Source organism: Portunus trituberculatus, chromosome 48 (assembly GCF_017591435.1).
Source record: "Portunus trituberculatus isolate SZX2019 chromosome 48, ASM1759143v1, whole genome shotgun sequence".
Classification (NCBI taxonomy): domain Eukaryota; kingdom Metazoa; phylum Arthropoda; class Malacostraca; order Decapoda; family Portunidae; genus Portunus; species Portunus trituberculatus.
The window spans coordinates 4,590,787-4,614,538 of record NC_059302.1 but is presented as its reverse complement, the minus strand read 5'-3'; the positions used below and the strand labels follow the sequence as shown (position 1 = coordinate 4,614,538).

The window sequence follows — 23,752 nt, the reverse complement described above, 5'->3', positions numbered from 1 at the left end:
TCACCCTCTCCATACACTTCACCTCTATCATGTCGCAGCTCAATAAGAAATACCAAGGAAATAGAAAGAGAACATAAGTCTATGTATATATATATATATATTTTTTTCCTGATTTTTATTAAAAATGTACGTAGATTGAAAAGTGACGCCTGTGATCCGCAGCTCTCCTCTCCTCCCCCCCCCATTTTTTTTTTGGTGTGTATAAATAAATAAATAAATAAATATATATATATATATATATATATATATATATATATATATATATATATATATATATATATATATATATATATATATATATATATATATATATATATATATATATATATATATATATATATATATATATATATATATATATATATATATATATATATATATATATATATATATATATATATATATATATATATATATATATATATATATATATATATATATATATATATATATATATATATATATATATATATATATATATATATATATATATATATATATATATATATATATATATATATATATATATATATATATGTGTGTGTGTGTGTGTGTGTGTGTGTGTGTGTGTGTGTGTGTGTGTGTGTGTGTGTGTGTGTGTATATATATATATATATATATATATATATATATATATATATATATATATATATATATATATATATATATATATATATATATATATTATTTATTTTTATTGATTGATTGATTTTTTTTTTGCGTGTGATTACTTTAAAAGGTATGTACAGTACGTACATTCTACGTACTGTACATCACTGTAAAAAAAAAAAAACAGAAGAAAAAGAACACAATAATACATGGTATAGCAGAGAGAGAGAGAGAGAGAGAGATTCCTCTACCTAACTTATGACATCATAATTATATTACTGATATTACTACTAATATTACTTAGCAGGTAGAATCTTATCAAAGGTTTTAATTTATATATTGCTTTACTCTACGTACCTACGTAGTAGTTTTCATGTTCTGGATGAATGTACGTAAACTTTCCATTTATCATTTGCTCTATTTGTGATAAAGAAAAAAAAAAATGAATACATTAATCTAAAGTTTCCTCGAAGAATACAAAAACAAACTACGAATAGAATCCTGTATGTTATTGAGATAAGAAATCCAAACATAAAACAAAGTACTGGATTCTGTTGTCGGTCTTGTCGGAATCGTTTATAGTGTAGTAAAATTTGCTTTGGAGACGAGTGGATGGATGTGAAATTATTTGCAATTGAAGACCATGGCAGCATTATTAAAGAAGAGAGCGCTGGCTGAATACTGCCAAACTCAAACAATAGTGGTAAATTGGACATCTGCTGTATTTTTTGTTTGTTTATTTTATTTATTTATTCATTTTTATTTATTTTTTTTTTTACTTTGGCGGGTGAGTTGAGTTTCAGGAGGGAGATACTAAAACCTACATCTAAAACTGCAATTTTTGTGTTTATATGCTTGGAAGTTGATGTTTCAGGATGTATCAAAGAATTATGGCATGTGTAGATGTGTATATAATTGTTTCTTCCTTGTGTAAATCTCTCGCATTTTTCTTCAAGTTCCTTAGGTTAATTCCATTAAATAATCAAGATTAGAATACAGTTGAATAGGTTAGACATAATTTTGCTATTTCTTAAAAAAAAAAAAAAAAAAAAAAATTCAACCGAAATTAACCCTCATTAGATCCAGCAATCTTGTGGAGGTGAAAATGCCGGGTTTTTTGGTGTTGAAAGCAAAACCTTACCAAACTAAACCATAGGCTTCGTTACGAAACTGCTGCTCCCTCCCCTCTCCCTAAGGACACTATCTTAACCTAGTTTATGCTAATGTGACACGATGCACCAAATTAACCTAACCTCCTGAATTTCCATATTGATATTTAGCAAGGGTGAGAATAATTACATGGTACGGGAACTGCACTATGTGGGGCATCAAAACTGTCCTGTTTCGCGACAAACTCCATTTGGCGAACAAACCTATTTTTATCTGATACATTTTGATGTGGTTTTATCGATAATCTGCCATCACTTTGTGTTCCAAATCACAATTTTCACTTTGCCTCCCTACAACCTCCGTCCACCACTGTATAAAACATAGTAATTTATGACAAAAGTTGATTGTAAATTAGTTAAAATTCATCAAGATTTGTGAGAAAAAAATAGTTTAATTTTGGCAAATACCAAGAGTTCACAGTTCAGATCAGTTGGTCACATTAGGATTCCCAATAAAAAGGCGATCAGTCTCAAAGGTTCTTGGCTGCATTGTTACCCAATCAAATTAAACTTAATTAACCATATCTTAATGTTATCGATATATTTCCTTCACTTTACGATCAGGTTAGGTTCCTTGGAATTAGGGTTTTAATTTCAGTTATTCCATTTTTCCATACACTGGTAGTAGTGTCTTTTGACTGTTGATCCCATACAGTGCAGATTGCCTTTATATGCTTCATGAAAGAATTTTTGTTAACCTTGCAACAACCAGAATGGTTATTCATTCCAATTTGATATGATGAGCATTTCTGCTCATGTGACTTTAGCTTTGACTATTATGATTTCATTGTTTTTTCCTTCATAAAAATAGGACACAGCAGCATATGTATTGTTATTCATACCATACACACATGCATCTCTACTTTATTTTGTTTGCTTGGATATTTGCAGATATTTTAGTTATAGTGAAAATCTCTCTGCACAGGAAGATGGTCCCAAACCAGCTCCAACCAAGCGGCTTCATCTGGTTCGCCGCAGTAAGACGGTGGACCACAGTGAATTCAGCACCTCATCCTTGGACACTACAGATCCCCAACAGCTCCTCCCAGCCCTTGTCAGTCTTCACAGTTCTCTACCATTAACTGTAAGTTGATTGAGTTCTCAAACAATGTTTGGTATTATTCATTACTGCCATTTCATACCAATAGACATACTATATAAAAGATTCTATACAGTAGGATATTTTTAGAGAAATGTGTATAATATGAAATTTTAGGAATCCAAGTTCTATTAGGTGAAATTACCACTTCATTGCTAGTTAAATCCCCAGTTGGCAGTAAGTTACCAATTGTTCCATTATGTATTACTTTGATACTTTTGGAGTGATAAATACATTTTTCTCCACCTTTAACAAAATACATTAACCTTTATTAGTGACAGACAATATATACCTAGCAAGAATGGAGTGAATGCAATAATTTTATGTTTGAATATGAATACCTCAGATTTTAACAAATATGAATACTCTGTTAAATCTTAGGGAACAAAAAGAAAGTAGAGAACAAATTTATCCATAAACACACTTCAGCCTACATAACTCAGTTCTTGTTAACCATTAAGTTTTTATTGAAGCTGACTTGAAATATCTACATGAGAACTGCAGTATACATATTTACCATGAGTCATTATTTAAAGAATACAAATAGGTATATTTTTTTCAAATTTTCAAAAAGGAATGAGAACATTTCAATTTTTTATAATGATTATTCTAATCCTGTATTAAATATATTTGAAAACAAGTAACAAATTTGAATGTTTTATCTGATATATATATATATATATATATATATATATATATATATATATATATATATATATAGAGAGAGAGAGAGAGAGAGAGAGAGAGAGAGAGAGAGAGAGAGAGAGAGAGAGAGAGAGAGAGAGAGATTCACTTCAGTGGTTATAAGCTGCAAACTGAGAGGCTGATTATATAGACTATAGAATTATATACTTGCACAATGGACAGGTCTTATCTAGTACATAATATACAACTACTGTGGGGTATCAGTTCAATTATATTTTAATAGGACATAGGAATTTGTGAGTTAGGATGGAAGGGTTGTTGATTAATCCTTTCAAAGTTATATTAATTGAAAAAGTTTGACAGGACTTACTACAGTAACTTTTAATACTATAAATCTGTCTTAGCACTGGACTTTTTCATGGTGCAATGTTATACACAATGTGTCATGTCTTATAAGCTGTCATCTTGGATGTGTATGAAAATTTTTATTTTACATTGATGTGTATGTTATCTGTGTTATCCATCTTAGGGTGACTCCCAAATTGAGGTGGTGCAGGAATTGATGAAGCTGCTTCTCAATGATACTCTTCCACCTTTCATTACCACCAAGGTGCTTGCCCTCCTTGCTAATATCATCACAAGCCATGCACAAGCTCAGGTGGGTCTTTTATATATATATATATATATATATATATATATATATATATATATATATATATATATATATATATATATATTTATATTTGATAATATACTTTGTTTGTTTTTTAACCAATTGGATCAAATGTTTGGCAGTGAGGTTTCTGTTGTAAAACAGTGTTGGGAAGAGAGAACTAGGAAGAAAATAACAAATGTGACATTCATTTTGATGGAAGGTGTTTATTAGAATCTCATGCTGCAAAATAATGATACTTTTCATGGTAACAGCCACACAAGAGCCATTATGTAATTGCAACAACCAGAAAACAACATGCCACCCAGTCATACATTCACTTACAAAAAGCCAGGGGGTAGTAACCTTTGAACTCATCTAACCAACATGTCAAACTCATGGCAACAAAATCTACCACTAGTTAACAAAAAACAAAAAAGATATAACATAAAAGCTTAATATTTCAATAAGGCAATACCCTCAACCTTTGGCCAACTCAAACCTGTAAGAATAAGGTATTAGACTATTCTTACACATTAGGTTATCTTTATTTGTCTGTGACATTATAAATTACATTGATAAATTCCATCAGGATGAGATGTTACCAGATATTCTCAAATTGATGGGTGTTTTGTTATAAGCATGATGAGATAGCAATTTGAGCTTTGACTAAGACAGGCTCATACTCTATAATCAATCCTTGATATATCTAAGAATAACGTTCCATAATAAAAGTTTATTAATAAGGCAGTGGTGATAACAAACTGTACGTTAAACTATAAAACTAAAGAAAAAAAAATTACTTAATAGACTTATGGACTTATGGATGGTTTGCACGGTTTGCATGGTGGGGACCATGTTAAGATGATATCAGTCTCTATGCAGTGTTTTTAAGGGCTTAATCTGATTCTGGTGTCATGTGGCACAAACCAGTTCTTCAGGTAGCAGCATATGGCATAGGTATGGGTGCTGCAAGAGGCTCTTTCCAAACTTTCCCAGTGATTTTCGGTGCCCAGCAGGCAGCTTAGGCAGGCTCAGAGTGGTCAGGGTGTCCTCTCTCATGTAACACATCTGGCACACTACTGTGGGACTCAGACAATATGTAATTCATTTCATTCACATCTATACACTATGTCCTAGTTCAGGAAAAAGATCACCACTGAGACACCTGTCATACATCTGGGCCTCTTTCTCCTTGGACCTTTCCAGTGTTGAAAAATGAGACAGAGTGACACCAGTTGTATTTCAGCATTATTATTAATTTACCTTGTTACTGTTTACCTCACATATTTTCTGTCATGTATATTTCATTGTATTCTTTATGAAACCATATTAACCATATGAGTTTTTCCATCATCTGCCTTCATAATTCAAATTCAAGAATCATTTCACACTTGGACTCACTCGTGGATAGAGATATGATGACATGCTATAACATGCCATTAACACACCCACACCTCACCTCATACCATTAAATATAAGTTATGATAAGGTGACTTGTGAACTTATTGTGATAAGTCTTAAAAATCATACTAATAACTCGTAAAATGAAGCCCACATCCCTCTCAAACAACTCATAACCACAACATGAAATCTCACCTGTACTCTATCCCCTATCTTGATTTTTTGTTCCATACTTCAATCAGTAGAAAAATGTATTCTTTAAACCTCTTTTTACATCTGTTGACACACTTCTTTTCATGACTCCTGCATGCCTAATGTTCTCATTTTTCTATTCATCTCACCTTGTAAACTTGTTACTGTTCCCACATACCTAAACTCACTTCCTCTATTTCTTCTGCCATCAGAAGTTATACTGATAGAAAAAAAAATCAAACATTATTGCAATTGATTTAATTCTGTTTTGACACTGGCACTGTGGTGCTTTGCATATTATTTTGCATGCATAATACCTTATATACAATTAGTATTCAGACCTGAGATTTCTAATACTGTCTCATTTATAGTGTTAAAAAATTGAAATAATAATTGTTATTATTTTTCCTGTTTTCAGCCTGTATTTGAAGAAGTGATGAGGGTAGCTCAAAGAACCAAGTCAAAAAAGGTGCTTGCCCAAGTGATTCATTCTGCATGTGCATTATCTCAGTGCATTCCTCCTGATCCTAAACTTCAAGATCAAGTGATCCAGTTGGCACTCTCCCACATTACCACCACAAAGTTCATAATATTGGTATGTAATATTACATTATAGTAACAATTTTTCATAAAGTTAGTAGCATTTAAATCTTATTTGTAACTTCAATGCCTATGGACATCTGCAAAGATTTTTTTATTATATATATATATATATATATATATATATATATATATATATATATATATATATATATATATATATATATATATATATGAGGTACAGTATGGGAGAGGGGGATAATTGTCAAATCTGGACATTTTGAGTTATAGGCAAGAACTTGTTAAAGGGTGTGATTATCATGTGGAAAGGTCAGGCAGAGGAAATCTGACCATCCTGGTGGTTAAACTAAGACCTGAAGTGACCTGATTTGGGCCATAGTGTGGATCAGACTAACTCTTTCCTGTTTGCAAGAGAGGGACAAGCCCTGTGCTTGCTGGGACATTCATGGCCCAATGAAAATAGAGCATTTAGCTACACACCTGCATATGGCCAATCACAGCCTGGCATTGTGTGATATTGTTGTCATTCTCCCACCATATGTGGTGCATCACCACTATACTAGCCTTTTTCTTCACCACGCACGCTACGCATTGTTCCTGATAATAACTTAAATGTCTCAAGCCAATATAAAGGATGAAAGTGAACCCTAACACATATTTTTAACATAATACCTTTAATACCATGCATACTTTATAAAAATGCAAAGTAGGGATTGAATAAAATTTGCAGCCATAACCAAAAATTTAAAAAAAGAATTAAGAAAAACCACATGGTATGACAGAGCTACCCTAGACCTCTCATTTGATGCATAACAGTAATACATTTTGACCGTTTTCATAGTAGTAATCACTCATAAACTTCAAACACAATTATCTCTAAAGTAGGGTTGTATGGGTTGTCCCCCTCTCGCATACCATGCCTCATATATATATATATATATATATATATATATATATATATATATATATATATATATATATATATATATATATATATATATATATATATGTGTGTGTGTGTGTAGGAGAGACACCAGCTAAGGGCAGCTAAAAGTGTCTCACTGAAGCGCAGGTCCTCATATAGTCAAGCACTAATTGAAAACAGTTGATAAGTGTCTTGAAACATAAAAGCAGGCAAGGAGTTCCAGAGTTTGCCACAGAAAGTGATGATTGATAGAGAGTATTGGTTAACTCTTGCACTAAAGAGGTAGACAGAATAGTGTGAGAGAAAGAAGAAAATCTTGTGCAGTGAGGCTGCGACAGGAGGGGAAGCATGCAGTTAGCAAGATCAGAAGAACAGTTGGTATGAAAATAGCAGTGGAAGATAGCAAGAGATGAGGAAGTGAGAAAGGGTTTGAAGAGAGTCAGTTAAAGGAGAGTTGATAAAAACAGCTTTTGATTCCACCCTGTCTAGAAGAGCTCCCTTATACATGTAAACATGTAAAGCATACTCCACACATGGATGGATAAGAACCCTGTACAAAGTTAGCAGAAAACCTGGTGGAGACAACTTAAAATGCCTGACTTCATAGAAGCTGCTTTAGCTAGAGATGAGATATAAAGTTTCCAATTTGAATTACAAATAAAGAACAGACCATGGATGTACAATGTGAGGAGGTGGACAGTTGAGTGTCATTGAAGAAGAGGGAATAGTTTGTCTGGAAGGTTGTATCAAGTTGATAGGTGAAGGAATTGAGTTTTTGAGGCAGTCTGTGGCTTCCCTGCATTATCTATTTACTTCCTGAGGTATTGGTCATCTTTTAAAAGAAATGGAAAAGCACAGGGTAGTATCATCAGTAACTTCATTTCTTCATCTTTCCCTACTTTATTTCAACATACTGGCATCACTGCTCTCACCCATCTCTAAAGTTGAACTCTGCTAAACCTTTGCTAAAACTCCACCTTGGATGATTCATGGTTTGCTCTTCCCTCTCCTCCACCCTTTGGCTACTTCATCCTATGCATGAAGATCCTTTGCAATATTTTTTTTATGATTTTGCTAGCCTTGGCTCTAATGAGGTCCCTTTTACTGTTATCCAGAATTGAGCCTCTGTATTTGTACACTGCTTAGTTGAACTCTTCTGATTCTGTTTATCAACATCTACCTTTCTCTCCTGCTGGAAGTTTACCTACAAGTCTCAGCCTATTCCTAAAATGGGTAACCACTCTAATCCCACAGACTACCATACTATTGCTCTAATTTCTTACCTCTCTAAAATGTTTGAGTCTATCCTCAACAGGAAGACTCTTAAACATCTATTGTAGAGTATGGCATCCTAAAGCTTTGATTTCCCAACTACCCTCCCGTGGCTCCCTCTATCTGTAACTTCACTGGCCACTGGACAAGGGCCAGTTTTTTTTAGTGAAAGCTGTACATGTGCTGTGTGCTTGTAGTGATGTGTGTAGGAATAGAATTGCCTTCAGAGGCTAGGCTATGACTTTCCCTTGTGTTGTGAGACAAAAGGAAATATTGAAGGTCATAACTTGCTCAAAAATTATTTTTTTTATAAATGAAATTATTTTCTTGTTTTGGCATTATAAAATTATGTTCATTGTATTCACCACTGACTTTATACATTTTTAGTGGAAACTTTTCCTTGGCAGGTACGCTCTCTTGAAGCAGTGGGAACCTTGTGTCCAGGAGAGACAGGGCGTGTCCAGTCATCAATCATGAATACTCTCATTGAGCACACATCCCACCAGGACAATAGAGTCAGAACAGCTGCCTTTAATGCTCTTGTTAGTATTGACTTGTTTTGGGAGGAAGGAGATAGATACAGTATTAGACCTCATGCATATGGACCACTGTTAAGTGAATGATGGCTGCTACTATTTTGTGCCAAGACGTGGAATACACTTGTTTCTATGGATGCCCACACACAAGCCACCAAAAAATGGTGACCGTGTCTATTATACTTACTATGTCAGTGTGGCAGGCCACTGCAATCATTGGTGGATGTGCACACACAGACCATTTCAGTTTGGTTAAGAGCAGTTCAAGTAATATTACAGCAACCCTTTCTTTTTCTGCCACATAATTCACATGTTGGTGTCTTGTTGTATTGTATGTAACCCAGTTATTGGCACAGGATGATAAGAACTTTCCTGAGGAATATTGAACTTATAAAAAGTAGATAAAAAAAAAATGAGGATATTCTTTCATTTTATTGTACATTGTGTAAAATACTCCATATAGCAGTCTCTACTTAATGATGGAATATATCCATTACTTTCTTGGCCACTTTTTTTTTTTTAATCTACTTCTTAATAAAATAGTTCAGATTGATGCTATGAACCTACACTATCAATTATAGTAATTGACATTACATTTTTAGTAGCCACTGTTACATGGCTTGTGTACAGGATGCAACTTCTGGCCATTTTTCCTGGAGACTTTTTTTTGTGGTAATCACTGATTACTAGAACTGATTAATGTATGGGTAGGCTTATGGTATAGCAGAGGTAAGTAAGTTCTAATGTTGGGGCCTTGTTTACATTAATTTCAGCATTTAACACAATTAATTCCCCATCAGTCATTTGACCCTGAAAGACCAGTTGATTAAGATATGATAGATTTGGTAGTTGTGAAAGTACTTATGAAGGAGGGATGGCATGTCTCAATTATATTCCTTTGTGGCAATGTCAGTCTGGTATATGGATATATAGATAGATAGTTATAATCAGTATTTGCAGCAAACATAGATCTCTGTATTACATACTTTACAAGGAATCAGGTTTGAATGAAATAATACCTCATTGCAGATGGTGGTCCAAGAGAAGGGAGTAAAGCTGCCAGCAGAAGTGTATGATAGTGCTTGCAAAGCTCTTAGTGATGATTACCAGTGTGTGCGAGCTGCTGCACTTTTCTTAATCAAGGTAAAATTTATTAGATGTGTTTATAAGGCTTATTATAGATGTTTTCTTATTTGTGAATTGATTTCTCAAAAATTTCAAGTCAGGATTTATCTTTAAATAGAAAAATTAAAAATCTGTAATTAACAAGTAAGGGCTGAGATATCATTGTTAAAGGGATAAATTCTGAAGTAATTTGCTGGTTCATCTGATTTATCAGCTAATTATTTCCTTGAATTTCAAAATAATTCATATTTAGCCTACCTGTTTATTATCCTGATAAAATCTTTATTGAAATTTTAGTACTCATGTGAGTAGCAACTTTGTCTGGTTAGTTTTTATTTGCTAATTTGATAAATTTCTTTTTATTAAAATATCATTGCATTACAGCAGTTATACATTATAACTACCATCTGTTGCAGCATACCCTACAGTACTAGACAACTCAACACTGGCAACAAGATGATTTTGGTAGTAGGCTCTGAGAGTAAAAGTGCTGTAGAATGACAACCATGAAAGAAGAGTTGCAGACACATCATCAATAGGAAAGAACAGCATTGATTATCCCAGTGTTAACAATAAGTACACCATAGAATTACCATATTTGACCACTTATCAGATGCACCTCAGTCTGGGAAAGCATTTGGGGGAAAAAAAAAAAAAGCAGAAATGAGCAGGTTTAAGTTCTAAATATGAAATGAAGGGTTTCACCTGATATTTGAAACCCTCTCATATGTATTCACCTCCTTATTAGATCCCAATATTTTAGATAAAGAAAAAAAAAAAAAAACTTTTCACAGTTGTATTTGCTATAACCTACCAAAACTGTGAGATGTAAACAAATATGATGTAATTTTGGCTTTTACTGTTTATTGGTTGTATATTGGAATAATGACTTCATACAAAGGAACACTTGAATCTTGCACATGTTGCCAGGTTTGGGGTGTAACTGACCTTGAGTTTGTTTAGGTACATGCAATGTAACTGTTGTGACTTAGTCATTTCTTCCTGAATTGTGTCATATCATGTGAATTACCCAAAAGTATTACCTGTTATTGCTCCCTTGCAATAAGTTTTTTCTTGTGGTGTAGAAGCAATAATCACTTTACTTATGTGAAGATCTTTGGAGTTTGATTTAAGGGACATTGTTGCCATAGACTTTCCACTAATGACTGCCTCAAAGCTGAACCTTGGCCCTATTAGATTTATTTATTTATTTATTTATTTTTTTTTTTTCTTGGGGGGTGCATCTTGTAACCCATCAAATATGGTACTTGGTCACTATATTGCAGGCAGTCATGAGCATGCCTCAACTATCCTACACAGCTACAGTCGCACAAGCTGGGAGAAGCACAAAAGCCAATTTGTCACCACACATCCCTCAGACATGTGATCAGCCATATATAACACTACCTTATTAGTCACCTAGGTATAAAATTATACTGGGGAGTTCAACTTACAAAATATAATAACTAAGAAAGAAAAGCAAATTAAAGGATGGACTAACTGATACATATATGCACATTGAATGTTTTCAGGGAATACAGAATATGCTATCATTGAAACAAATTCTACATGTAATCACCTGCCTTCATCCCTACACAGGTGGCGGCTGAGAGTGACCCTGAGCGTTTAGTACCCATTCCTGACAGTGACCTTCACATGCGGTTGGTGGATCATGCCTTTTCTCAAATATGTAATGTTGTTAATGACATCAATGTAAGAGTGAGAACTCAAGCAGCCTCTCTCCTTGGCTCCATGTCTGGAATATCAGAGAAGTTCCTGCAGCAAACACTGGACAAGAAACTAATGTCCAATATGAGGGTTTGTATCTATTCAGCTTTTGTGTTTTTGCTTTTTGCACAGGGAGAAAGTAGAAAGGAAATTATTTGCTCCAAAAGGAAGGAATTAAGTTTTACTTTCTTGGGCTAGGCACCAAGTACACTGGATACATTTAAATATGAAATACTGAATATATAGGAAAAATTTGATAAATACCAAATACATAATTGTACTTATATTTTCATTTTTATTTATCTACATAAGCCTGCCTAAGCAGGTGGTGAGTATCATGGATATCAAATTAGTATTGTGCCATCAGATAGGTGTTGAATATCTCAGATTGTCAGTCAAGATATATGGGGGAAATTGGACACGAGCACTTGGCTAGACATCTGATATTTTGCATTGTTGTCCAAGATATATGGTGGAAGTTGGACACTGATATGTATCTAATGTAGCCTTCTACAATAGAGAATTGCATCTTGTGTTAGAGTTATCCAAGTGAAGGAATGGGAGAAAAATAATTAGGCTGAAATGACACTGGGTTTTAACACAATTACAAAAATGTAAGTAACCAGTGAGGTGCATGGTGCTATTAAAAGAAATTAGTGGGAGAGGTGAAGAACAATGTGATACAGTCAATGTTGCTTGGGTTAGAAAAATATTCAAGTTACTCATACACACCAGAAGAGATGAATACTTATTTTAATATTAGATACATAATTCAAATATGTAATATTAATTTTTCCTCTGTATAGTGCTGTTTTTATGCCAACTGTTCTGATCTTACAATCTGCATGCCTCCTCTCCTGCCACGGCCTCACTGCACAAAACTTTCTTCTATTTCTCAACTCTATTCTGTTCACCTCTCTAATGCAATAGTTAACCAGTACTCTCAATCATTCATCCTTTTCTCTGGTAAACTTTGAACTCCTTGCCTACTGATGTATTTCCATCTACCTTTGACTGGAATTAATTTATGAGGAGGTTTCAAGACATTTATCCAATTCTTTTGGCTAACTCTCTTAACCCTGTTCAGAGATTGGCCTTTACGTCTGGTTGTTCTTGTTGCCCTTGGCCAGTTTCCCCAGTTACTTAAAGAAATAAATAAATGAAAAAATAAATAGATAAAATAATAATAATAATAATAATAATAATAATAATAATGCATAACTACCTTACGCTACAATAGTGTGCACACTGGAAACACTGCCCACTTCCCCTATGGCCTTCATCCTAGTCTGTCATGAACAACTGGTGTTTCTGCCTGACTCCTGCTATGTTTGCTAATTTTCACAATGGCTTCAAAAGCTACATGCAGTTTCCCTCTGATAATTCGGATTTTCTGAGATCTCACGTCAGTGTTTCTTCTAATTAGTTTTGTTTACTCTACAATAAACCTTGGCCATAACAAACACATATGAGGGAAGAATGGGTTGCCTAAGATGAAAAGCTATATACAAAAGTTGTTAATTAGCATATATTCAACAAAACCACTACAAAAGCATTATTTTCATTGTTATTTTGTCATGTGCATCTTCTTGCTCTTCCCAACTTCCCATTCCCAATTGCTTATTATATTCACAGCAGTTAATAATAGTTGTTTCTGTCTTATACAGTACTGGCATCATTCAAATTTTCCCAGGTGTCTGTTTGTGTAGAAGAGTGTTTGTGTGTCTGTGAAAGTGTGTATTTACCTACTTGTGCTTTATAGGACAAGAGCTATGCTCATGCTATCCCATCTCGATATCTCTTAATATCTAACCTAGCCTTGAATTCTTGTATACTTACTACTTTTTTATGTGGATTGTTCCATACATTTATAATTCTATATAGAAAAATATGTATTACTGTATACTTTTTAAGTCTTCTGCAAGCATTCTTTTTTCATATTTTTCTATGTTCTGTAGCATCTGGTGTATCCCAAACCATTATATAATTTTCATATACTTTATACAGAATTGCACATTGCAATCAAGACTCCCCTCTCTTTTTTTTTTTCTTATTTCTAATCTTGCTAATCTCTCTTATTATGACAAGTTGAACCATCTGTACGCCTACTCTCTTAACACTTTAATTTCCTTACATCCTCTTTCTTATGGGGCGACCACAATGGAGCTGCATATTCCAATGAAATGCATTGACTGATGATATTTCATATGCATTGAACATTCCTAGCTTTAAAGATAGATATGACAAATTAGCTTCAAAAGAGGGTACATTTTGATCTTGACTATTTCCTGTGAAGAAAAAGAAAAAAATACCCAATAACTCAAGAGGTAAAAACTAAGATAAAGGATCAGTATTCACTGTAGTATTTTGTTAATGTTTATGAATTTATCAGAACATAAATTATTTCATTTCTCTGCTTAAGTGTATTCATGTACAATATCCCCACAAGCTTCACAGTAATATCTAGGTTATGTGATCCTTGAGTTTTATACTTAGTCATAAATTCTTACCATCCATCCATCCATCCATGTAGATAAGTCACTTATAAAAGAAAACACTAATCACACTGTCATGTATGAAAAGCAATGGGGCCATATGATGTATCAGGCTGGGTGGTAAAAGAATGTAAAGAGCAACTGTTGGATCCAGTTTGGGAAATAATTACAAGTTGACTAAATGAAGGGAAAGTTCCACTAGAATGGAAGAGAGCAAATGTAATACCGATATTGAAAGTAGGAAAGGCAACTGAGCCATTAAATTACAGACCAGTGTCACTTACAAGTGTTATGGGGAAGTTGTGTGAAATAGTTATGAAAGAAAAATGGGTTAAACATCTGGAAGAAGAATAAGTTATATCGAATAGACAATTTGGGTTCAGGACAGGACAGTCATGTGTGTCAAACTTATAAGTTTCTACTCAAGAGTAATAGAAGGACTAGAAAGCAAAGATGAATGGGTGGATACAGTATACCTGGACATAAAAAAGGCTTTTGATAAAGTCCCTCATGGAAGACTACTTTGGAAACTAGAGAACATAAGAGGACTGCAAGGAAGTTTGTTAGAATGGACAAGAGATTATTTGAAGGACAGGGAGATGAAAACTGTGATCTTCGGGTAAAGTAACAAGTGGAGTGCCACAAGGGTCAGTGTTAGACCCCATTATGTTCCAAATTTATGTAAACGACATTCACAATGGGGTAAACAGTTATATAGATTTATTTGTTGATGATGCAAAGCTGCTAAGAGTAATCAAAATCTGGGAGGACTATTTGCTCTTACAGGAAGATATAAAACAAAATCTATGAGTGGAGTAAGAAGTGGAAATTGGAGTTCATTGCTAAGAAATGTTACATAATGGAACTAGGAAAGAACAAAAGAAGACTGGTATAGAACTATCTGATGGGAGAGGAACAAATAATGAAGACTAAAGAGGAAAAAGATGCGGGAGTGATTAGACAGGAAAATCTGAACCCCCAAAAACACATAAGCAAGATATTTGGATTATCATATAAAATGTTGACTAATATAAGAGTGGCATTTCAATTCATGGACAAAGTATATGATGAAAAAAAATATCAAGCATGATATGTCCAAAGCTGGAATATGCAGCTGTGGTGTGGTCTCTAAGCTCAAAAAAAAAATATAAGAAGATTAGAATGGATGCAGAAGATTGCTACAAAGGTGGTGCTGGAACTAAAGGACCTAACATATGAAGAACGGCTGAAGGAAATGGGACTGTCAACCTTACAAGATAAAAGAGAACAAGGAGATCTAATAACAATGTACAAGATAGTCTATGGCATTGAAAAGATAGACAAGCAAGACCTGGTGCTGGTGACAGAAAAAGATAGAAGAACAAGAGGACATGTAAAGATGATTAGGATGAGGCAGTGTGTGAAGGATATTGGAAAATAGTAGTTTTTCACATAAAACTGTGGAAAAGTGGAATGCATTGAATAATGAAGTTGTTACAGCACATAATGTGCATAACTTTAAAGAAAAATTGGATAAATGGAGACATTTACCATTCTGTTGGAAGGAAGAGCCCTCAAGGACTGGAAACATGCTGATATTACTCATATTTATAAGGCTGGAAACAAAGAAGACCCACTTAATTATGGACTGATATCCCTGACAAGTGTAATAGCAAAAAATTTTTGAAAAGATCATCAAGAAAAGATGGGTGAAACACTTGGAAAACAACAAGGCTATAACAGAGAGACAATTTGGCTTCAGAGAGGGGAGGTCATGTGTAACCAACCTAATAAGCTTCTACTGAAGGGTAATTGACATAATTCAAGAGAGTAATGGATGAGCAGATTGCATTTATCTAGACCTCAAGAAACCATTTAATAAGGTACCACACAAAAGACTAATATGGAAACTTGAAAATATAGGGGGACTAGGAAGATCTATATTAAAATAGATGACTGACTTCTTGACAGGTAGAGAAAGTAAGATAGTTGTCAGAAGAAGTAAATCGGAGTGGAGAGTTGTAAAAAGTGGAGTGATCAGTTTTGGTGCCAGTAATGTTCTCAATCTATGTAAATGACATGGCAGAGGGCATAACAATTTGTATGTGTCTATTTGCCAACGATGCTAAATTCATGAGGAAAATAACATGTGAAGAGGACTGCAATGCCATGAACCAACCAAGACCTAACTAAAATACATGAATGCTCATCAAGATGGAACATGGAGTTTAATGCCAAGAAACGCAGTGTCATGGCATTTGGTACAAGTGCGAGAAAAACAGAAGGAAAGTACTATTAGGGTATAGAGAAACTTAACATACGAACAGAGGAAAAAGATCTGGTAGTAACTGTCTCAAATAATCTGACATTTAGCAAGCACATAAACAAGATCACTGGAGGAACATATAATCCAGTGAGAAACATCAAGATGGCCTTCAACCACACAGATGAAAAGATGACTTGGTGGTCACCAAGTCTAAAGAAAGATATTAGGAAATTGGAAAAGATTCAAAGAGCTGATACAAAAATTCCTACAAGTCTAAAAGGATATAGTTATAGAATTTGAAAAAAATTGGGCCTGACGAGACTAGAAAAAAGGAGGGAAAGAGGTGATCTGAAAGCACTAGATAGAATATTTAGAAGGTTTGGGAAAGGTGGACAGGGATGACCTCGTAGTACCTGAAAATAGTGGCACTAGAGGGCATTAAAAGAAATTGAAAAGTAGTGTTTGCAGAAGAGACATCAAGAAGCACAGTTTTCCTCATATAAGTATAATAGCTTGGAATGAGCTTACTAACAAGACTGTGTGTACCAAGACAATCCACAAATTTCAGGAAAAGATGGAATGGCTCTGTGCTACCACAACACTGCATCCTACAAGATGTGGGAAGAAAGCACACACTCACAGTTTTAGATACTGTGGTGCTGCATTATCACAGTGCCATTGTTGGATGCAAAGATGAAATACACACAGTTTAAGGCTATGTGGCCAGAATAACTAATTGTATTTCCAGTATTATCAGTATCCTGATTTTTTTTAATTCTAGAGTTTAGAGTAATCCCTTTGTAAGAAAGTAAATGGAAAATTTTAGAGAGCACTGTATACATACATATATTCTTTTGTTCCGAGAACTTTTAACATTCAGAAATTTATTTTCTGTTTATTAAAATATAAAGAGAATCTTTCAGAGAGGAAGAAAATGTAGTGTTCCAAATTGTTCTCTTACTATCTCCTAATTTTAAGGAAATTATAAAGAAATATATTTAATATTTCAAGGAGAATTGTGATTTGAAATTAAGTGAGGCATTTTCTATATTGTATTTTTTTTTTGCCATTTAATTTTATTCATAAATTTAACTAATTAGCAAACTAATGAACCTTTAACATGTAGAAGTTTATCCTTTTACGCTATCAGAGGAAGCCATCAGCTCATGAGCGGGCATTGGCAATGCTGTCATCGGGTGAGTGGTCATCAGGAAAGCGTTGGGCAGATGATGCACCAAAAGAACATGTTGAAGCTGATTCTGTCTCCATTATCAACACTGGTTCTTGTGGTGCTAATGTTCACGGTCTAGAAGATGAGTTTTTGGGTGAGTTGAATATTTAATTGTTTTCTTCATCAAAGTAACTCAAAGATAAAGTCTATAACATTGTTTTTCTCTTTTCACAATTGACAATTTCAGAGACATGCAGATGATATGCAAAATTTATGAATAGAAGGGAAAAGACTGGCCAAAAGATGTTTTCTTTTCTTAGATTTTTCTTGATATTATCAATATGGAGCTATTTTGATATGAATTGTTCAGTTGCTTGTGAAATGTCATATTTAATGGTGTTTAATCCTTTCCATGTGATAAGCAACATTTTTCAACAAAAACAATGTATGAAATCTTTATAGCCATCTACTAGAATGAAAAGTATTATTAAGGAGGGTTCACATGTGTCAATTTGTGACTGAAGTTGCAAATTGCAAATTGATGCTTTGACAAAGGTACCATTTTATTTACTTATTTATTTATTTATTGTTATTTATTCATTTCATTTATTTATTATATTATTTCATTACTATTTTTTTATTGTGCATTTACCTAGTTTACCTCGTGGTTTGTAGGAGGGGATTAATCTCATAATGACCTGTCTCTATATCCATTATCCAGTTTCTTCTTAAAAGCATGGACAGTTTTGGTATTCACAATTTCCTCATGAAGTTCATTCCATTTGTTCACACTTCTATGAGAAATATACTAAGATAATTAGTCTTTTCTGCAATTTTCTTTTTTCAACTTTGGTGTGTTGCCTTATACTCAATGTGTCTAAAGTAAAATAATAATCTCTGTCCATGTTTCACATTCTCCTTACTATTTACCATCCTATAAACATACATTAAATCTCCTCTGTCCCTGTTCTCTTTGTGTGTGTGTGTGTGTGTGTGTGTGTGTGTGTGTGTGTGTGTGTGTGTGTGTGTGCAAAAATGAGTACACTCAATCGTATTTTGTTATTACATTTTCAGAGGTTCGTAATGCAGCCCTTGATGCAATATGCTCCTTGGCCCTGAATAATGCACAGTTTGCCAATCAGTCACTGGACTTTCTGGTTGATATGTTTAATGATGAGATTGAAGAAGTTCGTCTCAAAGCTATCCAGGTAATAAACAGCTTCTTTTGTCATATCTTAGAAAAATTAGTTCGTAATCACCATCATAAGGCTGTGATGTTCATTTTTATAATTGTGCCGGTTACATTTGTGCCACCTCTGTGAGAATTGAACTTGGATGTTCTTGTTAATGTAGATTGATTCAAATATTTTAAAGAGGGTATCCTCTTATCTGTACTTACTGGTGATGATTGCTTGATCTGGGACTAATGATTTTTGTTGTATTTTTGTAAAAATGTCTGCTGAAATTTAAGTTGGGGTGAATTTAAATCATAAATAAAACAGTGTGAGCATGAATGTAATGTCTTCCCCTGATTATGAATAATTATCAAGTAAATGTATAAGATACAAAAATAATTTTTAGCTCAGTTTTAGCCTGTTTAAATTTTTTTTTCCACATGAATTTATCTTATCTTTAATGTGTGTCTCTTCTATCAGAGTTCCTATGATTCCCACATTCACGAGACAACTGTCAGTTAGCCTTTATTGAGAAGGCATGTGAAGAATCTTCAAAACTCTGGAAAAGGATAACTGAATCAAAAGGATATGTAACTGCTAAGATGCTGTAGAACACATGGCATTAAATTAAATATCACCTAGATATGTTTCAAGGAACAAAAGGGCACATGTTGAAGCTCATGTATTAATGAAAAAATTATCTATGAAAGAAAAGCTGGATATAAGTTGAAACAGAACCCAAAAATTTTTTGTATAATATATACGTTTTGTTTAATAAAGGATCATGATCAGAGAATGACATTATGCTCATGTGGTACATTATTTGTATCATGTCAGTATTAATGAGACAATCAGTTGACATGGGAAGTGTGATGTCATGAACCAAACACAGATAGAGGAGACAAAATACTTGAGAGATCACTGTAAAGTTATCATCTTACATGGTAACATCTTAGCCAACTCCTGGAAACAACCTGATAAGTGTTCAATTATTAGTACAACTGCATAGCCAGATTGAACTTTAAATGCACTGCACCCGAGCAGAAGATCACAAAGGTGATCACACAACATTCTACAATTCTTGAAGTTGATCCAGCCTGTATTCCACTGCTCAGATAAGTTGTGGCCACACTAGGCAAGGTTGTAATTTGGAAAATATATTATGCAGAAGAAAATTCAGGTATACAGTGTATTTATTATGATTTCCATAGGTGAAATGCTGCTATCAAGATATTTCGTGATATGGCTAGCTTTTGGTATCGTTTGAAGTTTCTTTGAATCAGGGAATTTAATATTACAATTCTTATTTTATCAATTACCTGAAAATTTATCTATTGTTTAGCAAATTTGTGTCAGGTTTAGTCACGCTGCATATCAAATGGTCAATAAATGAAGCTACTAAGAGATACAATGTGTAATGTTTTGCATACCATAGCATGGTTAAATATAATTGAAAACTTTTATTGTGCATCATTTAGAGAACAGAATGAGGACCACCAAGTGTAAACAAATTATAATATGAACTATAATGCTAATCTCTTTATATATTTCAGGGTTTTCCTTTTTGTTTAAACCTCTTATTATAATAATAAAAAGAATTATACTATTAAGTTTTACGTTGTCTAAGTTGGACCTGTCATTATATATATATATATATATATATATATATATATATATATATATATATATATATATATATATATATATATGCATTCAGTTACTTAAAATAAACACATGAAGATTGACTATTAATGAGTTATATGCCATAGGTACTCCAGCAGATAGCTGGTCACATTATCTTGCGAGCTGACCAGCTAGAGGAGATCCTACACGCCCTCAAGGATGCATCATTGGATATACGTGAATCTCTGCACACCTTTCTTGGCACTACTGTGCTTTCCACTATCTCCTCTGTCAAGATTTGTGTTTCCAGCCTCCTAGATAATCTCCGCAGATACCCTCAGGTTAGTGGTGCTGCTATTTTATTGTCATGAATCTATAAGAAGAGAACAAAATTCCAAAAATAAAGCTGGTAAAAAAAAAGCTTAAAAACAATATTTTGAAATGAATGACAGTCACTAATTGTGTGAGTATGTATATTAGCTTTTGTCTGGAAAATTTGGGATGTGATAGCCTCGGGGTTTTTTAATTTTCTGAATTTTTGGGAAATTTTTTTCCTTTAAAAGTACTGACAGTATAAATCAAATACTTTCCATTTAGCATTATGAGTCAATGTATACAATATTTGTGGCATGTTTATCACTAATTTAACCTCTTCTTTACTATTGTACTACACGAACAGGCTTGAAATTTTACTCTACCTTGTTGCCATTTCCCATGAGCTTACCAGGTTGTCAGGAAATCATCGCTTTATCACACACACACACACACACACACACACACACACACACACACACACACACACACACACACACTTCAATACTAATGATGTTCAGTGTAGAAGAGGGGAACAGTCGAGTGTTATGAAAGAAGAGAAGATAAATATCTGGAAAGTTGTATTAATTGATAGATGGAGGAATTGAGTTTTTGAGGCAATGAATATTATTAAATTTGCTCTACCTCAATCAAAAGTGTTAGAGATACCTGAAGTCAGGTATTCTGTGGCTTCCTTGCATGAGCTGTTTACTTCCTGAAGGGTTGGACATCTATGAAAAGATGTGGAACAGTGCGTGATATTATCATCGTAGAAGTGGACAAGACAGAAACTTTGGTTTAGAAAATTAATAATAGCAAGAGAGTGGGTAACAGGACAAAATCCCGAGGAACAGCACTAGTAATAGATCTAGCTCATTGACTATCTATGACAGCAGCAATAGGAAACTTGATATGAAGTTACAGAAAGATAGAAGGCATGGGAGGATAGTTTAGAAATCAAAGCTTTGTGCTTTTTGCAAGCATATCTTCTAGTAATTTTGCCATCTTTGTTAATTTTATTGTATGTTACTTCTAAAACACCCTCAAAGGGTTACCAAAATCATCCTTTCTTCCATTCAATGACCACTTATAATACACTAGAAAGTAAGTTATGGTTTCTAATTAGTTTGCAGTGTTAAGAAATATGGGTATCATGTATTCTTAAAATCATTTGTTCAGAGATAAGCATTACCACCAGATTCTCCCTGCAGGATCGTCGTAGTATCCATCGATGCCTACGACATGTTGGACAAAATCACCCTATCCATGTGCAAGCCCTTGTCTCTCAGTTGTTGGCTGTGCATCCCTATTTTGATGGTGTTGAGCCCAGTGTTCAAGATGGAGAATATATTTGCAAGGTAAGGATTAATTTAACAATGAAAATTATCAAAAGAAAATATGAAAATAATCAAAAGAAAATATGATCAGTACAGACTTGTGGGAAGAGTGAAGGAGGAGGTTGGAAGGACTGAGAAAGTAGCAAGATTGAATATAAGCAGCAAGGATGAGGATTGAGCAAAGAATTAGAGGGAGAGAGGAAGTACACTCATATCTCAGTACTGTAGACTAAAAGGATGAAACATTGGTCTGATTAAGTCAAATGTCCACAGGTACCAACATTAAGGTTAGGTTACATTAATAGCAGCTAATATCAACAATTATCTTACAAAAGACAGAAGAATAAATGAGACCCCACCCGCGAGAGGAGGATAACCCTCAAAGTTGCTGGTTTTGAGTTACAGGTGGGAACTCGTTGATAAGGGGTGTAGAATTCTTGTGGAAGTGTTGGCATCACAATATTCGACCTTCCTGATGGCAAAATTTAGGCTTAAAGTTGGGAACTTTAAGCCTAAAAAAGCCTTTAAAAATTTGGCCAGACTAAGTATCTGAAATCCCTGCAAGAGAGGGACAAGCCTCACACGTTGGTGGAGGTGCCGAACTAATCAGTGCAGAGGATTTTGCCGTGGCCCACAGCCAGCCAATCACAGGTGCCGCTCTTCCGCTCACTACCTCCTACGCCACCTTCACACAAACAGACCAACTGATGACATCCTGGAGTGGGAGAACCAAAAATAAAGTATCACAGAAATTCCATCACTGTGACCACCAACCTTGTGTGTGGGTGGAGGGATGGAAATAAATCCCCAACAATCAATCCTCTTTATTCGGTTGGATGGGGATTTATTTGGTTGGTAAATCCGAGAAGGGCATTTTATCTGCAACAAAAAGGAGTTCCTAATGATGAACTTAACTGTCTCAAGCCAGTATAAAGGATGAGAATCAACCATAGAATGCTTACAATCAGTAATACAATAAAAGGAATAATATTTTATTAGGTATTTGGGGTAGGGTGGGAAACAAAATGTACTAGTGGGGCCATAAAAATGATTATGTAATAAAAATCATATAGTGAGAAAAAGCTAGACCAGACCTTTCATTTCATATAAAATAGTTATACATTGTGGCCGTTTTCATTACCGTGAGAATTGAAAAACTTTGAACGCGATCTTCTTGAAAGTAGAGTCATGAGGGTTATCCCCTTCTCGCGGGTGGGGCCTCTAATACTGTAATATACTTTTAATGAACCACACTATCCAATCTGACTGTGTGAAATACCTGTACATAGCATATTTGACAAGTTTAAATTTTGCCTTTATAATATCTGAAAATTTGTGTTTTTAGATATACCCACACACCCACTTCACAGATGCACCACTTTCCAGATTTTTTATCAAGCTTCTGTGCTACTGTTAAATTCACTTCCTATGTTTTATTTTTTCAAAGTTATAGGCAAATTGAGATACAACCTTTATC

At 34.1% G+C, this 23,752-nt stretch overlaps 1 protein-coding gene across 2 annotated transcripts in view; it reads left to right on the top strand.

Annotated features, from left to right (window-relative positions):
- Window positions 1-1,155: 1,155 nt before the first annotated feature.
- Window positions 1,156-23,752, top strand: part of LOC123498479 (integrator complex subunit 4-like) — a 30,892-nt gene continuing 8,295 nt past the window's right edge. Inside the window, exons 1-11 of one of the 2 annotated variants that reach the window (XM_045245594.1) lie at window positions 1,156-1,312; window positions 2,704-2,862; window positions 4,052-4,180; window positions 6,189-6,365; window positions 8,936-9,070; window positions 10,094-10,207; window positions 11,789-12,007; window positions 17,808-17,982; window positions 18,903-19,036; window positions 20,773-20,967; window positions 22,150-22,296. In XM_045245594.1, the coding sequence (XP_045101529.1) occupies window positions 1,253-1,312; window positions 2,704-2,862; window positions 4,052-4,180; window positions 6,189-6,365; window positions 8,936-9,070; window positions 10,094-10,207; window positions 11,789-12,007; window positions 17,808-17,982; window positions 18,903-19,036; window positions 20,773-20,967; window positions 22,150-22,296 (1,644 nt within the window). In that variant the 5' untranslated portion in view covers window positions 1,156-1,252. The remainder of the gene's footprint in view (window positions 1,313-2,703; window positions 2,863-4,051; window positions 4,181-6,188; window positions 6,366-8,935; window positions 9,071-10,093; window positions 10,208-11,788; window positions 12,008-17,807; window positions 17,983-18,902; window positions 19,037-20,772; window positions 20,968-22,149; window positions 22,297-23,752) is intronic. The other variant, XM_045245595.1, reaches the window with a different exon arrangement.